The sequence below is a fragment of the Oncorhynchus clarkii genome, chromosome 24, assembly GCF_045791955.1.
Source record: "Oncorhynchus clarkii lewisi isolate Uvic-CL-2024 chromosome 24, UVic_Ocla_1.0, whole genome shotgun sequence".
In the NCBI taxonomy this organism is placed as follows: domain Eukaryota; kingdom Metazoa; phylum Chordata; class Actinopteri; order Salmoniformes; family Salmonidae; genus Oncorhynchus; species Oncorhynchus clarkii.
This window is the reverse complement of record NC_092170.1, coordinates 27,907,988-27,933,008: the sequence shown is the minus strand read 5'-3', so window position 1 is coordinate 27,933,008 and position 25,021 is coordinate 27,907,988. Positions and strand designations below refer to the sequence as shown.

General features: G+C 43.8%; 1 protein-coding gene across 1 annotated transcript in view; it reads right to left on the bottom strand.

Annotated features, from left to right (window-relative positions):
- LOC139383110 (chloride channel protein 2-like) overlaps window positions 1–25,021 on the bottom strand; it is a 195,282-nt gene that overhangs the window by 31,804 nt on the left and 138,457 nt on the right. Inside the window, exons 12-17 of the mRNA XM_071127427.1 lie at window positions 23,620–23,775; window positions 15,565–15,634; window positions 15,328–15,438; window positions 14,229–14,442; window positions 9,534–9,667; window positions 8,730–8,920 (exon numbers count right to left, since the gene is read on the bottom strand). Of these exons, the coding sequence (XP_070983528.1) occupies window positions 8,730–8,920; window positions 9,534–9,667; window positions 14,229–14,442; window positions 15,328–15,438; window positions 15,565–15,634; window positions 23,620–23,775 (876 nt within the window). The remainder of the gene's footprint in view (window positions 1–8,729; window positions 8,921–9,533; window positions 9,668–14,228; window positions 14,443–15,327; window positions 15,439–15,564; window positions 15,635–23,619; window positions 23,776–25,021) is intronic.

Sequence of the window (25,021 nt, the reverse complement as noted above, 5' to 3'; positions counted from 1 at the left end):
ATACACTCTGAATACATATAATTAATAGTACAGTATATGCTGTACCTACACTACCATTCAAAAGTTTGGGGTCACTTAGATACAATCTTTGTCAAAATCATTCGCAAGGAGATTCCTGCAAAAATATTATTTGAAGATGAAAGAAAAGCAAATGTTAAATTGATCAGAAATACAGTATAGACATTGTTAATGTTGTAAGTGACTATTGTAGCTGGAAACGGCTGATTTTAAATGGAATATCTACATAGGCGTACAGCGGCCCATTATCAGCAACCATCACTCCTGTGTTCCAAAGGCACATTGTGTTAGCTAATCCAAGTTTATCATTTTAAAAAGACTTATTGATCATTAGAAAACCATTTTGCAATTATGTTAGCACATCTGAAAACTGTTGTCCTGATTAAAGAAGCAATAAAACTGGCCTTAAGACTAGTTGAGTATCTGGAGCATCAGCATTTGTGGGTTCGATTACAGGCTCAAAATGGCCAGAAACAAAGACCTTTATTCTGAAACTCGTCAGTCTATTCTTGTTCTGAGAAATTAAAGCTATTCCATGCGAGAAATTGCCAAGAAACTGAAGATCTCGTACAATGCTGTGTACTACTACCTTCACAGAACAGCGCAAACTGGCACTAACCAGAATAGAAAGAGGAGTGGGAGGCCCTGGTGCACAACTGAGCGAGAGAACAAGTACATTAGAGTGTCGAGTTTGAGAAACAGACGCCTCACAAGTCCTCAACTGGCAGCTTCATTAAATAGTACCCGCAAAACATCAGTCTCAACGTCAACAGTGAAGAGGCGACTCCGGGATGCTGGTCTTCTAGGCAGAGTTCCCCTGTCCAGTGTCTGTGTTATTTTGCCCATCTTAATATTTTATTTTTATTGGCCAGTCGGAGATATGGCTTTTTCTTTGCAACTCTACCTAGAAGGCCAGCATCCTAGAGTCGCCTCTTCACTGTTGACGTTGAGATCAATTATTTTCATTATGTGAGGTTATTCTTATCCAAACATGGGAGGTAAATTGATGTTGTGCAGGGTTGTAATTTCTTCTGATTTTTGTTATTTCCTGTTTTACAGCTTCGATGCTCTGGAGCCTGGTGTCGCCAAGGAGCATTCGGACAGTCGGGACCAGGTTTCAGCTGTTGCGCATCCTTCCTCCCATAGATGGTCTGCCTGTAAAAGCACCACCTGGACTGGACACAGCTAGACAAACTCTCTTTTTGACAAGATCAGGGAGTTTTGCGACGAAGAAGCTATGGACGTGACACGTCCTGCACCAAAGTCAAGGGCAGGACAGAAACAGGCTCTCCGAATATAGATTCCCTTGTTCATGTGTGGTTTGGATGGACCAGTAATCAGTACTACCTGCAGTGCTTCTATTCACGACTCTCTCCTAACACATACGTTGCTGCTACTATTATTTTTCTACCCTGCTGCTCAGCCACTACCCCTGATTGCATGCAAATAACTATCTTGTCTATCACTAATATCGTTATTGTTCTTGTACATACTGTAAATGTTATTTATATTGACACTATCTACTTTGTGTTTGCTACAATGCAAGAAACCATTTGGCTGTACCGTTTACACCTTCTGTAGAGACCATCTACTTAGCAAAATATTGATACACTTGAAGTTGGAAGTTTACATACACTTAGGTTGGAGTCATTAAAACGTGTTTTTAAACCACTCCACACATTTCTTGTTAACAAACTATAGTTTTGGCAAGTCGGTTAGGACATCTACTTTGTGCATAAGTAATTTTTCCAACAATTGTTTACAGACAGATTATTTGACTTATCATTCACTGTATCACAATTCCAGTGGGTTAGAAGTTTAGATACACTAAGTTGACTGTGCCTTTAAAAATCTTGGAAAATTCCAGAAAATGTCATGGTTTTAGAAGCTTTTGGTAGGCTAATTGACATAATTTGAGTCAATTGGAGGTATACAATCAAACTCAGTGCCACTTTGCTTGATATCATGGGGAAATCCCCAAAAATCAGTCAAGACCTACATTTTTTTTGTAGACCTCCACAAGTCTGGTTCATCTGTAAAAACAATAGTACGCAAGTATTAACACCATGGGACCACGCAGAAGTAATACCGCTCAGGAAGGAGACATGTTAGAGATGAACGTACTTTGGTTCGAAAAGTGCAAAAGAATCCCAGAACAACAGCAAAGGACCTTGTGAAGATGCTGGAGGAAACAGGTACAAAAGTATCTATATCCACAGTAAAACAAGTCCTACGGTGGGGCAAAAAAGTATTTAGTCAGCCACCAATTGTGCAAGTTCTCCCACTTAAAAAGATGAGAGAGGCCTGTAATTTTCAACATAGGTACACTTTAACTATGACAGACAAAATGAGAAAAAAAAATCCAGAAAATCATTGTAGGATTTTTTATGAGCTGCTATCTGAGCAGCTAACCGATCGCTGCAGCTGTACATAGTCTATTGGTAAATAGCCCACCCATTTTCACCTACCTCATCCCCATACTGTTTTTATTTATTTATTTTTCTGCTCTTTTGCACACCAATATCTCTACCTGTACATAACCATCTGATCATTTATCACTCCAGTGTTAATCTGCATAATTGTAATTATTTGCCTACCTTCTCATGCCTTTTGCACACAATGTATATATAGACTCCCCTTTTTTCTACTGTGTTATTGACTTGTTAATTGTTTACTCCATGTGTAACTCTGTGTTGTCTGTTCACACTGCTATGCCTTATCTTGGCCAGGTCGCAGTTGCAAATGAGAACTTGTTCTCAACTAGCCTACCTGGTTAAATAAAGGTGAAATAAAAAAAAAAAAAAAAAAATGAATTTATTTGCAAATTATGGTGGAAAATAAGTATTTGGTCACCTACAAACAAGCAAGATTTCTGGATCTCAGAGTTGTAACCTCTTCTTTAAGAGGCTCCTCTGTCCTCCACTCGTTACCTGTATTAATGGCACCCGTTTGAACTTGTTATCAGTATAAAAGACACCTGTCCACAACCTCAAACAGTCACACTCCAACTCCATTCAATGCCCTTGCTGATGGAAGGAGGTTTTCACTCAAATCTCACGATACATGGCCCCATTCATTCTTTCCTTTACACGGATCAGTCGTCCTGGTCCCTTTGCAGAAAAACAGCCCCAAAGCATGATGTTTCCACCCCCATGTTTCACAGTAGGTATGGTGTTCTTTGGATGCAACTCAGCATTCTTTGTCCTCCAAACACGACGATTTGAGTTTTTACCAAAAAGTTATATTTTGGTTTCATCTGACCATATGACATTCTCCCAATCTTCTTCTGGATCATCCAAATGCTCTCTAGCAAACTTCAGACGGGCCAGGACATGTACTGGCTTAAGCAGGGGGACACGTCTGGTACTGCAGGATTTGAGTCCCTGGCGGCGTAGTGTGTTACTGATGGTAGGCTTTGTTACTTTGGTCCCAGCTCTCTGCATGCAGGTCATTCACTAGGTCTCCCCATGTGGTTCTGGGATTTTTGCTCACCGTTCTTGTGATCATTTTGACCTCACGGGGTGAGATCTTGCGTGGAGCCCCAGATCGAGGGAGATTATCAGTGTCTTCCATTTCCTAATAATTGCTCCCACAGTTGATCTCTTAAAACCAAGCTGCTTACCTATTGCAGATTCAGTCTACCCAGCCTGGTGCAGGTCTACAATTTTGTTTCTGGTGTCCTTTGACAGCTCTTTGGTCTTAGTGGAGTTTGGAGTGTGACTGTTTGAGGTTGTGGACAGGTGTCTTTTATACTGATAACAAGTTCAAACAGGTACCATTAATACAGGTAACGAGTGGAGGACAGAGGAGCCTCTTAATTAAAGAAGAGGTTACAACTATGAGATCCAGAAATCTTGCTTGTTTGTAGGTGACCAAATACTTATTTTCCACAATAATTTGCAAATAAATTCATTAAATATCCTACAATGTGATTTTCTGGATTTTTTTCCCTCATTTTGTCTGTCATAGTTGAAATGTACCTATGATGAAAATTACAGGCCTCTCTCACCTTTTTAAGTGGGAGAACTTGCACAATTGGTGGCTGACTAAATACTTTTTTGCCCCACTGTATGAGATGGAAGGGAGTTCCATGCAATGATGACTCTGTATAATACTGTACACTTCTTTGAATTCGCTCTGAACCTGGGGACTCCTGGTGGCTTGTCTGGTGTGGTAAATGTGCGTTTCAGTGCTGTGTGTAAGTTGACTATGCAAACAGTTTGGAATTTCCAACACAATGTTTCTTTAAAAAAAGAAGAATAAGTCAGTCTTTCCTCAACTCTTAGCCAGGAGAGACTGGCATGCATAGTATTGATATTTGCCCTCTGATTACAATAAAGAGCACAACATGCCACTCTGTTTGGGCCAGATGCTACTTGACTAGGTCCTTCTTTGTAGCATGTGACTGAACAATAATCAAGATAAGATCAAACTAGAGCCTGCAGGACTTGCTTTGTGGAGTGTGGAGTCAAAAAAGCAGAGAATCTCTTCATTGTGGACAGACCCATCTTTACAACCACTGAATCTATATGTTTTGACCATGACAGTTTACAATCTATGGTAACAACAAGCAATTTAGTCTCCTCAACAACTTCATCATTCATCACCAGTTTCAGCTGAGGTCTAGAACATAGGGAATGATTTGTACTAGAGGTTGACCGATTAATCGGAATGGCCGATTAATTAGGGCCGATTTCAAGTTTTCATAATCGGAAATCTGTATTTTTGGGCACCAATTTTGCCTTTTTTTTTTTTTACACCTTTATTTAATATTTATTTAACTAGGCAAGTCAGTTAAGAACACATTCTTATTTTCAATGACGGCCTAAGAACGAGGTAGAACGACAGATTTTTACCTTGTCAGCTCAGGGGATCCAATCTTGCAACCTTACAGTTAACTAGTCCAATGCTCTAACCACCTGCCTCACGAGGAGCCTGCCTGTTATGCGAATGCAGTAAGCCAAGGTAAGTTGCTAGCTAGCATTAAACGTATCTTACAAAAAACAATCAATCAACAACTGTTGCTCCAATGTGTACTTAACCATAAACATCAATGCCTTTCTTAAAATCAATACACAGGCATATACTTTTAAACCTGTATATTTAGGTAAAATAAATCCAGGTTAGCAGGCAATATTAACCAGGTGAAATTGTGTCACTTTTCTTGCATTCATTGCAAGCAGAGTCAGGGTATATGCAACAGTTTGAGCCGCCTGGCTCTTTGCAAACTAATTTGCCAGAATTCTACGTAATTATGACATAACATTGAAGGTTGTGCAATGTAACAGGAATATTTAGACTCATGGATGCCACCCGATAAAATACGGAACGGAATAAACTTTTTGTTTTCGAGGTGATAGTTTCCGGATTTGACCTAAGGTTCGTATTTCTGTGTGTTTATTATAGTTAAGTCTATGATTTGATATTTATAGAGCAGTCTGACTGGGGGGTGGTAGGCAGCAGCAGGCTCGTAATAGTCAAAGGTATATGGTTTGGTGAGAAATAGTTGACGCGTTATAATTCCTGTAATAACTTGCGGCTGAATTTGAAAGGGGTTCCTTTGTTATTTTACCGTTCATGTCTTCCATAGAGAATGTCTTGATCTACTTCAGATAAGGTCTGTGTTTCGTGCAGGTTAGGGTGCAGGTTAGGGTGCAGGCTTAACCCGCCTCTGCATTTTGATACCCGTGTAAATATCACTAGGATAAGGTCACGTTTGTCAACATATTTTCATAAATCCACTCTACAAAAGAAATTATCTTTGCTTATATTTAGCCAATATTGATCAGAGTTACCTTGTCCTATGGATATCTACACAGTTATAAAATTGACAAGGTGGTGTAAGCCTACACGAAACACAGACCTTATTTTAAGTGAATATAAAAATATCCTATGGAATAAATGAATGAAGGAACCGCTTTTCAGATTTTGCTAGAAGGTGTCATGGGAATTATGACTCACTTTGGTAGTCAATTCCTACCATGTCCGTTATTAAAATAGGATTTCCTGCATATAGAAAGTACAGTTTTTGTTTTCAACATTCATCACAGGTAACTTAAACTCTATATTTATTCAAACAGTTGAGAGTATTTGTCTCCTAAGCAGACTCTTCAGTATCATTGTTACTTCAGAGCTGAGTGTGTGTTTTACAGATGGCAGAGAAAAGCAGAGCACCAGTGTGGGACTATTACATGGATTTGGCACCAAGGTGTCTTATTTGTGATAAGGATGTAAGCATGGAGTCAGCAACAGCTAAATCAAAAAATACTGTGGAATCACCTTAAGAACACCCATCCAAAAGCCCATATGTATTATATTAAGTTAAAATAAAAGTGTTCATTCAGCATTGTTGCAATTGTCATTATTACAAACAAAAAAAAAACAAACAAAAAAAAAATATATATATATAAAGTTTTTTTTAAAGTGGCCGATTAAATCGGTATCGGCTTTTTTTGTCCTCCAATAATCGGTCGACCTCTAATTTGTACCAAATACAATGCTCTTAGTTTTAGAGATGTTCAGGGCCAGTTTATTACTAACCACCCATTTCAAAACGGACTGCAACTCCTTGTTAAGGTTTTCAGTGACTTCATTAACTGTGGTTGTTGATGGGTATAGGGTGGAATCATCAGCATACATGGACACACAGGCTGTTTAATGCCAATGGCAGGTCATTGGTGAAAATAGAAAAGAGTAGCGGGCTTAGAGAACTTCCTTGCGGTATACCACACTACATGTTTGACAGAGAAGCTTCCATTAAAGAAAAACACCACACACACACACACACACACACACACACACACACACACACACACACACACACACACACACACACACACACACACACACACACACACACACCACTTCAAAATGAGTGGATTTAACTATTTCAGCCATACCCATTGCTGACAGGTGTATAAAAATTTAGCACAAAGCCATGCAATCTCCATAGACAAACAGTGGCAGTAGAATAGCCTTACTGACTTTCAACGTAGGATACTATAGGATAGGATACTACAATTCCAACAAGTCAGTCAAATTTATGCCCTGCTAGAGCTGCCTCGGTCATCTGTAAGTGCTGTTATTGTGAAGTGGAAACTTTTAGGAGCAACAACGGCTCAGCCGCAAAGTGGTAGGCCACACAAGCTCACAGAATGGGACCGCCGAGTGCTGAAGTGCATAGCGCGTAAAAATCGCCTGTCCTCAGTTGCAACACTCACTACCGAGTTCCAAACTGCCTTTGGAAGCAACTTCAGCACAAGAACTGTTAAATCGGGAGCTTCCTGAAATGGGTTACCATGGCCAAACAGCCGCACACAAGCCTAAAATCACCATGCGCAATGTCAAGCGTCGGCTGGAGTGGTGTAAAGTTCGCCACCATTGGTCTCAGTGGAAACGCATTCTCTGGAGTGATGAATCAAGTTTGGTGGATGTCAGGAATACGCTACCGTCCCCAATGCATAATGCCAACTGTAAAGTTTGGTAGAGGATGAATAATGGTCTGGGGCATTTTTCATGGTTTGCCTAGGACCCTTAGTTCCAGTGAGGGGAAAACTTAATGCTACAGCATACAATTACATTCTAGATGATTCTGTGCTTCCAACTTCGTGGAAACAGTTTGGGGAAGGCATTTTCCTATTTCAGAATGACAAAGCCCCTGTGCACAAAGCGAGGTCCATACAGAAATGGTTTGTCGAGATCAATGTGGAAGAACTTGACTGGCCTGCACAGAGCCCTAACCTCAACCCCATCGAACACCTTTAGTATGAAAAGGTGAAAAGCCTTCCCAGAAGAGTGTGTGTGTGTGTGGGGGGGGGCAACTCCATATTAATGCACCTGATTTTGGAATGAGATGTTTGACGAGCAGGTGTTCACACACTTGGTCATGTGGTGTACCTCTGAATCCACAATATGGCAGAGGTTTAAAAGCCATAACACATAAGTTCTCTCAACAACAGGTTATGGTCAATAATATTAAAGGCTGCACTGAAACCTAACAGTACAGCTCTCACAATCTTCTTACTTTCAATTTCTTTCAACCAATCATCAGTCATTTGTGTCAGTGCAGTACATGTTGGGTGCCCTTCTCTATAAGCATGCCAAAAGTCTGTTGTTAATTTGTTTACAGAGAAATAGCATTGTATTTTGGTCAAAACATTTTTCCAACAGTTTGCCAAGAGCTGGCAGCAAGCTGATAGGTTGGCTGTTAGAACCAGTAAAAGCCGCTTTACCAGTCTTGGGTAGTGGAATGACTTCAGGCCCTCCAGGCCTGAGGACAAACACTTTCCTCTAGGCTCAGATTAAAGATATGAAAGATAGGAGTGGCTACAGAGGCAGCTACCATCCCCAGTAGCTTTCCATCTAAGTTGTCAATGCCAAGAGGTTTGTCATTATTGATCGATAACAATACTTGTCCCACCTCTCCCCACAACAGCTTTAAAAAAATTAAAACTACATTTTTTTTCTATCATTATTTGTTCTTAGAGAGAGAGAAATAGAGTGTAAGAGAGCGCTGAGAAACCTAAATTAGTGTGATGAATAGCTGGATATCCAAACCCTGGCATCCTGGGGGGAAAAGCACCTTGTCCCTTCCCCAAGCAACAACTTACACAGCTTTACTGTTAGCTTGGTGTGGTACTGGGTACTCCAGACATGACTGACTTCGTAGTGTGTACTGTTAGCTTGGTGTGGTTTGTCAAGACTGTACTTACCTGGAACCGAACCTCCTGGTTAACCCTCTGGGAGCCATCCTCGCTGCCCGGGTGGGAGACCATCGACAGGCGCTTCTTCTCAGCAGTAGCCCGGTCTCTCAGGTACTCTAGCCTCCGTGGCCGGCCCAGCTGTAGGGACAGGAGGGCCTGGAGCTGGACACGCTCAATAGAACCCAGCAGGATCATCGACTCTGAGGGGGGGACGAGGGAGGAAGAGCGAGAGGGGAGTGAGGATGGAAGACATGGATGGAGAGAAATATGAGACGAGAGAGAAAGTAAGGAGGGAGTGAGAGAGGACAGAGATGATGGGATGAAAGGTAGAGGAGAGAGACAGATGAGAATAAAAGAAGAGGGATGATGGAAGAGAAATTGAGAGAAAGGGGCCAGGAGATTAGAGTGAGAGAGGAGGGGGAGGACAGAGTGGGAAGATGGGATGGAGGAGAGGAGAAGGTATTTTAGAACAGTAGTTAATGTGCAGACTGCATGGGACTCTTAACACATGTTGCTGCATTGTGAGTGATGTAACTGAGAACAGCCAGGCGTCTGTGTACACAACAGGAGGTGTGTGTATGAGGGGCTGTGTGTGTTTGTTTAAAATAATTGCCCCAGTTAATTGCTTTGGCATCGATGCACAATTACAACAGACTTAGCATACTATATAAGAATATATAACTTGAATGTGTGTGTGGGGAACTTTAATTTGACTGAAAATGTTCTGTGGTGTCTGTAATGTGTGTGTATGCGTGTCTGCATCTGTAAAGTATTAGTGTGTAATGTGTGTGTGTTTGTGGGTGTGTGTCTCACCACTGGACTCGAGCAGGGCTAGGGTCTTGAGGTGTCCAGTCAGCAGTACATCATGCAGGTCTCTGTAGCAGCAGTTGAGGGTGATGTACATCACATCCCTGATCATGATGTCCTCCACACGAATATTATACTTCCTGAAGGACGATAGGAGAGCAATGTTTTGCTGATATTTTTAATGACTTGGCCAAAGCTTTTAAATACGGTCGACCATTCCATTGTTGTTGCCCGGCTAAGGAGTATTGGTGTCTCTGTGGGATCTTTGACCTGGTTTACTAACCACCTCCCTCAAAGAGTGCAGTGTATAAAGTCAGAACATCTACTGTCTCCAAGGGAGTACCCCAAAGCTCGATCCTAGACACAACGCTCTTCTCAATTTACATCAACAACATAGCTCAGGCAGTAGGAAGCTCTCATTCATTTACAGTGCCTTTGGAAACTATTCAGACCTCTGACTTTTTCCAAATGTTGTTACGTTACAGCCTTATTTTAAAATGGATTAAATAGTTTCCCCCCTCATCAATCTACACACAACACCCCATAAGGACACGGCAAAATCAGGTTTAGACATTTTTGCTAATTTATAAAAACAAATCACATTTACATAGGTATTCAGAACCTTTACTCAGTACTTTGTTAAAGCACCTTTGGTAGCGATTACAGCATTGAGTCTTCTTGGGTAGGATGCTACAAGGTTGGCACATCTGTATTTCTCCAATTCTTCCCTGCAGATCCTCTCTAGTTCTGTCAGGTTGGATGGGGAGCATTGCTGCACAGCTATTTTCAGGTCTTGCCAGAGATGTTCGATCAGGTTCAAGTCCGGGCTCTGGCTGGGCCACTCAGGGACATTCAGAGACTTGTCCCGAAGCAACTCCTGTATTGTCTTGGCTGTGTGCTTAGGGTCGTTGTCCTGTTGGAATGTGAAATCATCCCCACAGCATGATGCTACCACCACCATGATTCACCGTAGGGATTGTGAAAAGTTTCCTCCAGACGCTTGGCATTCAGGCCAAAGAGTTCAATCTTGTTTTCATCAGACCAGAGAATCTTGTTTCTCATGGTCTGAGAGTCCTTTAGGTGCCAGACTGACCATTGGGTTCCTGGTCACCTTCCTGACCAAGGCCCTTCTCCCAGGAGATCAGCTATAACAGTCTTGGTGGTTCTAAACTTCTTCCATTTAAGAATGATGGATTGTTCTTGGGAACCTTCAATGCTGCAGAGATTTTTTGGTCCCCCTTTCCCAGATCTGTGCCTCGACACAATCTTGTCTCGGAGCACTACGGACAATTTTTTTCGACCTCATGGCTGGGTTTTTACTCTGACATGCACTGTCAACTGTGGGACCTTTTATATAGACAGGTGTGTGCCTTTCCAAATCATGTCCAATCAATTGAATTTACCAAAGGTGGACTCTAATCAAGTTGTCGAAACATCAAGGATGATCAATGGAAACAGGATGCACTTGAGCTCAGTTTCGAGTCTCATAGCAATGGGTCTGAATACTTATGTAAATACTTTTTTTGAATCCATTTTAGAATAAGGCTGTAACGTAAAAAAAATGTGGAAGAAGTCAAGGGGTCTGAATAGTGGATATGCAAATGTTACAGTCTAATACTCAGCTGGGGCCTCCCTGGATTTTGTGTTAAACGCTCTACAACAAAGCTTTCTTAGTGTCCAACAAGTTCTCTGCCCTTACCCTTGCTCTGAACACCTCCAAAACGAAGGTCATGTGGTTTGGTAAGAAGAATTACCCCTCTCCCTACCGGTGTGATTACTACCTCTGAGGGTTTAGAGCTTGAGGCAGTCACTTCATACCAGTACTCATACTCATACCTCATACTCATACCAATACTTATACCTCATACCAGTGTCAATTCCTCTGTCCTTTCAGATGTGACTTTGGAACTACATCCTAGTCAGTCCTGGACTTATAGCTACAGAGGTGAGGTTGCATCCATTAGTACTGTATAGGAAGTGACTGAGCGAGAGAGAAGGTCCTGCCTCAGCATATTTGTGGTTCTACCCCAGCCAAACTGTACCCTAGACAGGTTTTCTTCCTTCCTTCCTGCCAGACAGGCTGAGCGTGCCAACCTCCAACACGACAGCAGCACTAGTTTCCGCTGCAACACAGACGCAGCCAAGATCTAAAACCCCTGTTTCTGTACACAAATACAATAACCCCTACTGTAGCTTTAAACCAGAGGTCGGCAACAGGCGTCCCACAGACTTAAACCATCCCACAAGTTATTGTTTTGGGCCCCACAAAACTATTAACACAAAAATAAAGATTTTCATTTTTGGTAAAAAAAATTTAATTTCATTTAGGAATTCTGTTTACAAAGTATTCCCATGCATACAAACAATTCATATGTGATCAAAGTATGAAATTAATAAAATACAATCTCTTTTTGGGCTTAGTTGTGGTCAATTTCTAGTCTCTCTCTCATATATTTATGTAGCTGGAAATTAAATACCACTCTGGAGATGGATTTGTCAAAAGGGGATTCATGCCCCAACATGAAGCTTTGCTTTTCTTAATGTGTGTGTTTGTGAATAAGTGTGTTTCCCAAGCATTACACAAGCATTCCTATGGCTGTTTGTGGGGGAGATGGGTACCAGAATTAATAGGAACACAAACAGCTTGGGGGCCACACTTCCTGCACTCTTTCATCCTACTCCCTGCCTCAAATGTACTTCGTGCTCGAGACAGATAGACAGAAAGAGAGAAGCCTTATGCATCATTACACCCATTTTCTGCTCTTTACCCCTCCACCAGCTACAGCACACACACATTTTTACCATCGTTTTATAAAATCACAGAACGGTTTTAGATTTGTAAAAACACCTCTCTCCCAGATAGATTTTTCCAGTGTTCAGACAAATGCCCGTTTCCACTGGCACTTAAAAGTAGGGCCAATTTGAGTTGGTTCGAATGTAATTCTGAAATTCAAGCTGGGTCTGGGGAAACCCGGACCGGCTCAGAACATTTTAACAACTGGTCACTTTGTTTTCTATTCTTTTAAAATCGATAAAAATTTGGGCTGGTGACGCCGTTACTATGCAACCACCAGCTAGCTCCTCTGGGCTTGTTGCTGTTAGCTAGCACATGGATAAGCAGTATTGCAGTAGTCAGATATGAGAAGAATTACCACCATAGCGGCATCCTTCAGTCATTTTTGCACTACACAAACTTATGAGAACAGTCAGCCCTCGAATGTTTGCTACCAAACGTTAGCTAGCAAATCAATCAAATTGATGTATAAAGCCCTTTTTACATCAGCAGGTGTCACAAAGTGCATATACAGCCAAAAACCCCAGAGTTGAAACAAGCTAGTTAGCTAGCAGCAATTTTAGCTAGCCACACCATAACCAACCAAACCAGATGACAGGTTTGATATCTAGCTAGCTAATAGTAAATGCCATGGCAAGCAAGGTAGGAATTAAGCTAGCCTGTAAGCTAGCAATGACGCTAACCGTTTAGCTAGCTGGCTAATGTTAGCAAGCCAAAAATCTTTACTAAATACATGGCTCTGTCTGATTGGCAGGAGTATGGGGTAACTTTAGTTACAGCATGGTGAGGGTAGCTAGTTGGCAATATTAGCGAAGCCAGCTGCATGGTTACCTAGCAACATTTCTGGAGGCAGTGGAAACTCAATTCAAGCAAGCCCACCAAGGACAGCCCAACTTGGGTTGACTTCAAATGGAAACGAGCCTTAAGAGGTGTGGTCATTAGTGTGTGGGTGGCTAGCCATTAGTTAACAGAACAGACACATTGCTTCAGTACTACAAGTTATAATGAATGTCAGCCGCACTCTAACAGGCTATTAATGATAAATAGACAGGAGAGGTGACAGGGCATTCTCAGAACTTTGAGAATACTGGTCTACGCAGCCGTGTTTGTGTCAACTGCTGTCAGCGTGTACACTTCTGCACATTGTGTAACTACACGTTGTAACTCTGTAATATACATTTAAATGAGAAACTAAAAAAATACAACCTACACTTAGCTCACATGATGTCTAATGACGCAAACACACACACACACAGCCCTGATACGCTCCACCTCCATTGATGAAATCAAAGCTTAGTGGGTGGTGTGAAGGGGAGCAAGAGGGAAGAGAGAGAGATAAAGAGAGAGGGCACAGAAGAACCAACCCAACAAGAGGTACCAACCTAACTTGTCCCTTCACTAGTCCCTTCAGTAGTCCCAAACACAGCAAGAAGGACCACTAGTCACCTCACTAGTCCCCAACCCAGCAAGAGGAACCACTAGTCCCCTCACTAGTCCTTAACCCAGCAAGAGAAACCAATAGTCCCCTCACTAGTCCCTAAGCCAGCAAGAGGAACAACTAGCCTCCTCACTAGTCCCCAACCCAGCAAGAGGAACCACTAGCCCCCTCACTAGTCCCCAACCCATCAAGAGGACCCACTAGCCCCCTCACTAGTCCCCAACCCATCAAGAGGACCCACTAGCCCCCTCACTAGTCCCCAACCCATCAAGAGGACCCACTAGCCCCCTCACTAGTCCCCAACCCAGCAAGAGAAACCACTAGCCCCCTCACTAGTCCCCAACCCAGCAAGATGACCCAAGAGAGATTTAAAGAGAATGAGAAAAATACAGAAAGAAAGGGGTATAAATAGAAGTAAAAATAAAGAGCGAAGAAAGAGGGGGATAGATAGATGTGTAGTCCTACATACTCGTGGTGTCCCCAGCCCAGCTCAGGGAGGTACGGTAGTTTCTTGATCCTGATGATGGAGTCATATAGCGAGGGCTGGAGGGACTGGGCCACGGCGTTGGCCAGTATCACTGCTATCATCACCGGCAGGATGTGGCTGATCTGACCCGTCAGCTCAAACACAATGACCGCCGTCGATACCGTGTGGGTCACCGCTCCAGACAGGGCCGCCGCACCTGGGAGGAGAGGGGAGAGGAGGAGAACAGAGAAGAGGGGAGAGGAGGAGAAGAGAAGAACAGAGGAGAGGAGAGGGGAGAGGAGGAGAAGAGAAGAACAGAGGAGAGGGGAGAGGAAGAGAGGAGGAGAAGAGTAGAGGATGGAATGGGTACAGATGAAGGTTGAGGTTACTGTCCATTGACATGACTAAAGTAGTAAAAGCAATCAGTGTAATCATACTTCTCTTCAACTCAACTCTATACTGAGCCTTCATCAATAATACTGGAGCAACAAAGTGAGGAGGGAGATGGGGGAGGGATGAGAAGGGAGAGGGGGAGGATGGTGAGATGACAGTACCTCACAAAAAAAAAAAAAAAAAAAAAAAGTAAAATATTTTTTAAACTTATTAAATTTTTTTGAACCGTTATTGAATAAAGAAAAATAAATGAATGAGAGAAAGAAGGAGGAGTGGAGAGAGTGAGAGGGAAGGTTGAGTATTCTTAACTTCATTAGGATGGAGAGAGGAAGGAGAGCGAGAGAAATAAGGTAAATCTAGCCATGCTGAGATAAAAGGAGGCTCATCAGAGAGCGAGAGAAAGAGAAAGCTGAGATAAAGGTGAGTGAACAACATCAGCACCCATTAGACACAAAACACAGATGACATCAACCCCAACACTGAACAACAGCATAATCAGCACAACAGTCAACAACCATGCTAACAGCAATATCCCTCATAGCAACAGCATTAAGAGACATCTTGCCAAAGGGGACAGACATGTTTTTGGCTGACAAAAATGGCTTCATATTACCACTGTGTCTAGCAGCGCCTTATTGAATCTGGCTTTTTATGTCCTAATAGTTACAATAATGGTGTCTAGTTGTGTCTAGTTTCTACAGTAACACACCCACGACGGCATACCCTCCTGGCACTATGGGGTAGATGGTGCCATCAGAGTGGATGCCATCAGGGAACCAGGCGGCCATGCTCTCCCCGACCAGACGGCCAAACGCTGCCCCTGGAACACACACACACAGTTAATGAGTGAGTAACATATTTTTACACAGACACTCACAAGACTGAATAGCATATCCACAGCATTAACATTATTGTTGAAACACACACATTCGCACACACCTCTTACCAATGACGAAGACAGGCATGAAGGCTCCGCAGGGCACAGGGATGGTGGTAGCCAGAGCAGACATCCAGAACTGAGACAGATACACAGGCAGAGTCAGAGGGAAAAGTGTGGCATTTCAGTCAGCCAACAGGACCATCTTCTATTTAACTCAGCTGCTCTGACTTCTGATCAGTACTGTCTTTTATTCTGTACTATGACAGAAAATACTCCATTGTGTTAGCCAGTTCACGTCTGGGAAGAGATGAGCCTAACACAGATCCCCATCGGGGTGAGATTGACTTAATTTGATGGGTAATGAGCAGAGCAAGCTGATTGGAGGATGCAGCCGCTGCCGATGACGAAAGAGATGGGTAATTAGAGGATAATGTTACCGGTGCTAGGAGTGGGCCAAATACCGTATAATTTGGAAAAAGCCACAGGATGGTTTTTCTTTTAAGTTTTTCAATAAATTTGAATATTTGTAGCTATTTGTGTGATACGTTGGGAGATAAAGCAGATTGGGTTCTTCATTTCACCTGTCACATTATGAAGCTTATCATAGCTCTCCAGAACAATTGAGCCAGTCACGTTTGTTTGTAAATAGCACAAAGGGAGAAAGCGGTATCATTCTATATGTATCAGCGAGTCTCTGTCGTGTGGCACACATGAGGTGATGAAGTTACCCTTGTATTTGCCTGTCTTTGCAATTAGTATGTTAGTTTTCGGTCGTTAGCATTTTGCTACTAGCGTCACTGTGATTTTGATATTACTTGTGCTAATTTTGTTAGCATTCTGGTAATAGATGCCCAATGGGCTTTTTGTGTGTTTTTAGCATCCCATTGTGTGCTATGCCGGTAATACCGTAAATACCGGTATGGCAGAGGAACGGTATGACTGTATGAAAATCTGGATACTGACCAAGCCTAGTCACCAGTGACTCACACACACACACTGTACAAATACACTGCATGTCAAACTAGCAACACACACACACACACACACACACACACCTTTCCAATAGCCACAAACCCACACATGCAAACACCCCAACAAAACTTTCACACAAGCCGATGAGAGCTTTAAATAGACCTCTTAATTACACTAATCTCCCTCTTTCCTTCTTAATTTCCCCCGTCCCATCTATCCTTCTTTATTTCTCTCCCTCTCTCTCTAGTTAGCAGTAACTAAGCCCAGCTGCCAGTGTGATCTAATGGATCTTTGTCAGTAACTCTACACCCTACGCTGCTTTCACACCTATCACACACACACACACACTGGGGATTACTGCGTCACTCACACACACCTGTGAATGCTACTGGGGATTACTGCGTCATACAAACACCTGTGAATGTCATTGGGGATTACTGCGTCACACGCGTATATGTATCATGGCACAAATACACACGCCAGGAGTCATTGATCGAAAATGGAGCATGGCAGAGAAGAATGTGAGTGGCAGGCTGCCATTTTACATGATACACACACGTAATAGCCTGACCTAATTACTATTATGATGTTAATTATATACAGTACCAGTCAAAAGTTGACACACCTACTCATTTAAGTGTTTTTCTTTACTTTGCCTATTTTCTTCATTGTAGAATAATAGTGAAGACAACACTCCTAGTGGCCAGGGACTTTAATGCAGGCAAACTTAAATATGTTTTACCTCATTTCTACCAGCATGTCACATGTGCAACCAGAGGAAAATAATACTCTAGAATACCTTTACTCCACTCACAGATGCATACAAAGCTCTCCATTGCCCTTCATTTGGCAAATCTGACCATAATTCTATCCTCCTGATTCCTGCTTACAAGCAAAAACTAAAGCAGGAAGTACCAGTGACTCACTCAATACGGAAATGGTAATAAGACGCGGATGCTACGCTACAGGACTGTTTTGCTAGCCCAGACTGGAAAATGTTCCGTGATTCATCCAATGGCATTGAGGAGATTACCAACTCAGTCAAGGGCATCATCAATAAGTGCGTCGATGACGTTGTCCCCACAGTGACTGTACGTACATATCCCAACCAGAAGCCGTGGATGGAACAGTAGTGGAGAGGGTAGTAAGTTTTAAGTTCCTCGGCATACACATCACAGACAAACTGAATTGGTCCACCCACACAGACAGCATCGTGAAGAAGGCGCAGCAGCGCCTCTTCAACCTCAGGAGGCTGAAGAAATTCGGCTTGTCACCAAAAGCACTCACAAACTTCTACAGATGCACAATCGAGAGCATCCTGTCGGGCTGTATCACCGCCTGGTACGGCAACTGCTCCGCCCACAACCGTAAGGCTCTCCAGAGGGTAGTGAGGTCTGCACAACGCATCACCGGGGGCAAACTACCTGCCCTCCAGGACACCTACACCACCCGATGTCACAGGAAGGCCATAAAGATCATCAAGGACAACAACCACCCGAGCCACTGCCTGTTCACCCCGCTATCATCCAGAAGGCGAGGTCAGTACAGGTGCATCAAAGCTGGGACCGAGAGACTGAAAAACAGCTTCTATCTCAAGGCCATCAGACTGTTAAACAGCCACCACTAACATTGAGTGGCTGCTGCCAACATACTGACTCAACTCGAGCCACTTTAATAATGGAAAAATGTATGTAATAAATGTATCACTAGCCACTTTAAACAATGCCACTTCATATAATGTTTACATACGCTACATTACTCATCTCATATGTATATACAGTACTCTATACCATCTACTGCATCTTGCCTATGCCGTTCTATACCATCACTCATTCATATATTTTTATGTATATCTTTATGTACATATTCTATATTCATATATTTATGTACATACCCTTACACTTGTCTATAAGGTAGTAGTTTTGGAATTGTTAGCTAGATTACTTGTTGGTTATTACTGCATTGTCGGAACTAGAAGCACAAGCATTTCGCTACACTCGCATTAACATCTGCTAACCATGTGTATGTGACAAATAATAACTGCATGGCCAAGCACGATTCCAACACCATCATTAAGTTTGATGATGACAACTGTGGTAGGCCTGATCACCGACGAGACAGCCTATAGGGAGGTCAGAGACCTGGCAGTGTTGTGCCAGGACAACAACCTAACCCTCAACGTGAGCAAGACAAAGGAGCTGATCATGGACTACAGGAAAAGGAGGGCCAAAAACACCCCCATTCACATCGACGGTGCTGTAGTGGAGCGGGTTGAGAGTTAAGGTCCTTGGTGTCCTCATCACCAACAAACTACCATGTTCCAAACACACCAAGACAGTCGTGAAGAGTTAAAGACAACGCCTATTCCCCCTTAGGAGAAAATATTTGGCATGGATCCCCAGATCCTCAAAAAGTTCCACAGCTGCACCAGAGAGCATCCTGACCGGTAGCATTACCACATTGTATGGCAACTGCTCAGCATCCGACAATAAGGCACTATAGAGGGTAGTGCATACAGCCCAGTACATCCCTGCAGTCAAGCGTCCTGCCATCCAGGAGCTATATACTAGGCGGTGTCAGAGGAAGGCCCAAAAAATTGTGTGGTGGAAAACTACAAACTATTCTGTGTTTCTCTGCTGATACAGACCTTCCTTGTCTGTTCTAGTCATAAGACTGGGTGAAACCACAGTATGTGACATCCTGTTACTAAGTATCGACAGGATCCCAATGGAACAGAGAATAGCATGATTAGCAGTATCATGATCTAATCATTCAGACTATACCTGGTGTCAGCAGATAGTTATGAAACTAGTGATTATCATCTCATTGCACCATGTACCCACACATCTGCAACAGATAAGGAGGTTGTACTTTTCAATAAAAGCTGAGACCCAACTTTGCTCGTGGGGCTCTTAGCTCTGCACCTTTGAGTGATTGTTAACACCTGTTGTATTCAACGCATGTGACAAATACAATTTGATTTGAATTACCATGCACCATGATGGAAAATGTTCTGATCAATAGTTGGCAAGAACGCCAATGTAACTTCTCTAAAAGGTGCTCCACAAAAACACCTGGTCTGGCTTGGCACACCTTAACAAGGGAGAGGGGTTTAAGGAATCTGGAAACTCATAACATTGGCTTAAGGTTATTACAGAGGTATGAACGGAGTGTGTGTGTGTGTGTGTGTGTGTGTGTGTGTGTGTAGAGAATGGTAGAGCAAAAAAAAAATAAAAAAATAAAGAGTGTCTGTGAGTGTGTATTTGTGTTACTTCTATAAGACACACACACACAGCATTACAGAGCAGACAGTCCACAGATGACCTACCTGTAAGTCAATCTACTTATTCAGTTTAAGGTTACAGGGTTCCCAAGAAATGAATAATCTTACCTAACAGTAACACAACTCTTCCAACACCATCCTTTTTCACCTCCTTCCCACCCTCCTCCTAGCCCCCCCCCGTTCCGCTCTAGCCCCCCCGTTCCGCTCTAGCACCCCCGTTCCTCTCTAGCCCCCCCCGTTCCTCTCTAGCCCCCCCCCCGTTCCTCTCTAGCCCCCCCCCCCGTTCCTCTCTAGCCCCCCCCGTTCCCCTCTAGCCCCCCTCGTTCCCCTCTAGCCCCCCTCGTTCCTCTCTAGCCCCCCCGTTCCGCTCTAGCCCCCCCGTTCCGCTCTAGCCCCCCCGTTCCTCTCTAGCCCCTCCCCGTTCCCCTCTAGCCCCCCCCATTCCCCTCTAGCCCCCCCCGTTACTCTCTAGCCCCCCCCGTTCCTCTCTAGCCCCCCCGTTCCTCTCTAGCCCCCCCGTTCCCCTCTAGCCCCTCCCCGTTCCTCTCTAGCCCCTCCCAGTTCCTCTCTAGCCCCCCCGTTCCTCTCTAGCCCCCCCCCCATTCCGCTCTAGCCCCCCCCCCCGTTCCTCTCTAGCCCCCCCCGTTCCCCTCTAGCCCCCCTCGTTCCCCTCTAGCCCCCCTCGTTCCTCTCTAGCCCCCCTCGTTCCGCTCTAGCCCCCCCGTTCCGCTCTAGCCCCCCCCCGTTCCTCTCTAGCCCCCCCGTTCCCCTCTAGCCCCCCCGTTCCCCTCTAGCCCCTCCCCGTTCCCCTCTAGCCCCCCCTCCGTTCCCCTCTAGCCCCCCCCGTTACTCTCTAGCCCCCCCCCCGTTCCTCTCTAGCCCTCCCCCCCGTTCCTCTATAGCCCCCCGTTCCTCTCTCTCTAATGAGAAGAGAGGAGACCTGGCTTGGTTTCTGTCGACTGCCATGTTTGATATAACATTATTATTTCGACGTGGTAAGCTCTACTTCTCTAGTAATTAGTCTCCTCTGTCTTACAGGAACACACGCGGGCGCACACACACACACACACAGGTGAGACGCAAATAATGTTGGCAGCGTGTAATGACATCACTTCCCCTTCAGTGGCAGCAGGCAGGGCAGCTATTCCCATGGTGACTGGCAGTGGTGACGTTGACTTCCTGCCCAGTGACAGTCACCCTGGGTTCTTTCCTTCCGGTCACGGAGTTGCCTAAGCAATGCTCTTGCTGACTCACGCAGGTATGAGCAGACATACGGCTTCATTATTACTGTATCATCATGGCCTCCGAGCACTGTAGAATATCACCTACTATACCTCAGATAGGACTTTCAGACCAGGGGAACCTTGGGATGCTGCAAGAGGGGACTTCAACTACCAAACACGCGCAATCACACACACGCAAACACACAACGTTATCCCAAGTCACAGAATCCCTGAATACTGACCTTCTGTGCCAGAACCAATAACCTTTACAGAATTACCACAGAAGGTGGTCATAAAATAGCTGATGTAATCACTGCAAAACAACAGAAACATCTACGCCATCATCATCCTACTGTAACATCCACCCTATCAACATCCTTCCTGTAACATTCTACCGCATAGCAGCTATAGTCATCTCCTATTCCTCCTTCATACGTCACTATTCCTAGTTTATTTTGACTCTTGCTTCCTCCAGGTCTCCAACGCTGTTCTCCTCTGTCACTTATCTTGCTCTCTTTCTCAGGCAAATGCACAGACACACAGTAAAAGTAAAAGCCACACGGCCACAGGTAAAAAGTTTCATCTCCTGTAAAAGCGAGATTGAGGTTTCTATGGTAATGGAGCGGTTTATAAGGTTTATAGGGAGCCAGGCAGAGCTGGAGAACACACACACTTCTTCCTGAGGGCTCACACCTGCTCCAGCATTCCCATACCGTATGTGAACAAGACGTCAGCTGAACCGTCATTGACAGTTCATTTTATCCCACAGAGAGGGGTGGGAGTGCTAGATGTGAGATAGGGAGATAAAGGAGGTGAAAAACAGGACTGAAGGGAAAAGGAAGGGAAATAAGAGAAACGAGGGAGTAGAGGAGATGGACGGAAAAAAGAAATAGGGGAATCAGAGGGAAACAGATGTAGCAGAATAAAAAAGAGGGAGAAATGACTGACAGAAAGAGAGAAGGAGAAAGAGGAGGGAGAGGGATGGGGAGGAAAGCGGGGTCAAGGGGAAAAGTTCTGACGCAGTAGCAGGGACATTTATACTCCATTTAACGTGTCAGTCATCAGAAGGGTGTGTGTGTGTCAGAACCAGAGGACAGTCTATCACCTGGCCCCCCAGGGGCCTCCAAAGGCCCTACTCCTATTCCCACTCCAATTACTGGGCTGCCACCACCGTCCAACAGAGGGCTGGAGTAGAACTTTAGGAGTCAAAACATTGTCTTAATGCAGTGTGCTAGCTAAAAACGGTCAGTCTGCTATAGGGAATATCATAGAAAATCTATCCATTGAACTGTCTAATAAAAGCTTGGGCCAATTGCATAGCGTGGGAGAAACTACAATTCTGGGCTCTTTAAATTACACAATGAAACTAGACATCATCCCAGCAGACGCTTTGTGTGTGCCCGAGTTAGTGTGTGTGCGTGTGCGTGCGTGTGTGTGCGTCTAAGTTCTGTAAAACAGCAACTATGTGAAGTTGACTACATATGCATGTAAGGCCAAAAATACTCCCTCTATTGAGGACAGTGGGCACACACACAAAGTTAGTGACAACGTCAAAAAATAGAGCAGAAATACTGTCCCATATACAGTAGCGGGCCAAACACACACACACAGAAAGTTAGAATGACCGAGTTACACCCTTGGGAGTGACGTTGAAGGAAGGGGGGGGGGGGCAGCACCGTCAGAGGGGGGACAGTAAAGGTGTCTGATATCAGGATGAGAAAGAAGAGGATGGAGAGGAGAAGATGGACACACACCATCAATGAGAGACAGGACGAGGGACAGGGGTGAAGTGGAGAGAGAGAAAGAGAGAAAGAGAATTGGTTCGAGTGGAGTAGATTAATATAAAGTAGAGTAGATTGGTCTCACTGTTCCACAAAGTATAATGACGTTTTCTTTTCTGATTTTGGGAGAGAGACAAAAGGCAAAAAAAGAGAGCTAGGATGAGCAAGAAACCAAAGGAGAGAAAGAGAGTGTATAGAGTATTTCTCTTCTATTACAGCAAGATCATCACACTCAATATCTAACGCTTATATAACTTTACTGCTCTAGCACTCCCCGCAGTCCCTCTCCACACCCACACACTTTTGTCTCTCTCCATCCCTCTGTGGTTCCTCGCTATCCAGGGGCTTTAACTGCATTACACACTTGGTTTACTCGACACACAGCCTATTTCCTCTCTCTCTCTCACATACACACAACGCAGCGAGCAAACAAGATTTACAACAGCAGTTCTGCGGTTCTCTTTTTAAAAGGGGACATTTCATTTGAGATGCTAGATGGAACAACCTGGATAAACAAAGGTTACATAAAAACCTAATCAAATCCCAACAAGGTAATAACATGCTGCTTCACCTGCCCTCAATACACTGGGCTGGGTTTCAATACGCCACAAGCCTAGCCCTCATACAACACTGGGCTGGGACTCAATACTCTACAACAGCCTCTACTCCTTCCATTAAAATGACTAGACAGGATCCTGTCCTATTACCTTCACCTGTCATGTCAGTGGGAAGGACGTTACTTCAGACTATTGAGACACGCCACATGTAGTAGGGAAGGAGAAAAGTAACAGGGAATTAAAAAAGAACTGGTGATTATAAAGAAGAGGAGAGATGAAAACAAAGTCGATGATGGTGTGCCTACCTTCATGACGATGAAGAGGACGAGGGTAACAAAGACGTTGACCTGGGGGTGATTCCAGGCCTGGGAGTTGCCGATGTAGTCAAACCCCTCGGCTATGCCCTGCTTGGCCCATGTCCGGTTATCTAGCAACGTCACCAAAGACTCCTTCTGGGTAAGCTGCATGGGGGAAACAGGAAGTGACATTACAGTGCATTCGGAAAGTATTCAGACCCCTTCACCTTTTCAACATTTTGTAATGTTACAGCCCTATTCTAAAATGAATCAAATTGTTTTCTGACCCTCAACCTACACACAATATCCCATAATTATGTTTTTTTTTAAAATTGGTTTTAGAAAATTTTGCAAATGTATCACAAGATCACATTTACATACAGTTGAAGTCGGAAGTTACATACACCTTGGTCAAATACACTTAAACTCAGTTTCACAATTCCTGACATTTAATCCTAGTAAAAATTCCCTCTTAGGTCAGTTAGGATCATCACTTTGTTTTAAGAATGTGAAATGTCAGAATAATATTAGAGAGAACTATTTATTTAATCACATTCCCAGTGGGTCAGAAGTTTACATACACTCAATTAGTATTCAGTAGCATTTCCTTCAAATTGTTTAACTTGGGTCAAACGTTTCAGGTAGCCTTCCACATTCTTCCCACAATAAGTTGGGTGAATTTTGGCCCATTCATTCCTGACAGAGCTGGTGTAACTGAGTCAGGTTTGTAAGGCCTCCTTGCTCGCACACGCTTTTTCAGTTCAGCCCAAAAATGTTCTATAGGATTGAAGCCAGGGCTTTGTGACGGACACTGCAATACCTTGACTTTGTTGTCCTTAAGCCATTTTGCCACAACTTTGGAAGTATGCTTGGGGTCATTGTCCATTTGGAAGACCCATTAGCGACCAAGCTTTAACTTCCTGACTGATGTCTTGAGATGTTGCTTCAATATATCCACATAAATCTCCTCCTCATGATGCCATCTATTTTGTGAAGTGCACCAGTCCCTCCTGCAGCAAAGCACCCCCACAACATGATGCTGCCACCCCCGTGCTTCACGGTTGGGATGGTGTTCTTCTGCTTGCAAGCCTCCCCCTTTTTCCTTCAAACATAACGATGGTCATTATGGCCAAACAGTTTTATTTTTGTTTCGTCAGACCAGAGGACATTTCTCCAAAAAGTACAATCTTTGTCCCCATGTGCAGTTGCAAACCGTAGTTTGGCTTTTTTATGGCGGTTTTGGAGCAGTGGGTTCTTCCTTGCTTGGCGGCCTTTCAGGTTATGTCGATATAGGACTTGTTTTACTGTGTATGTAGATACTTTTGTACCTGTTTCCTCCAGCATCTTTGCCAGCAGCATACCACCCTGCATACCACTGCTGGCTTGCTTCTGAAGCTAAGCAGGGTTGGTC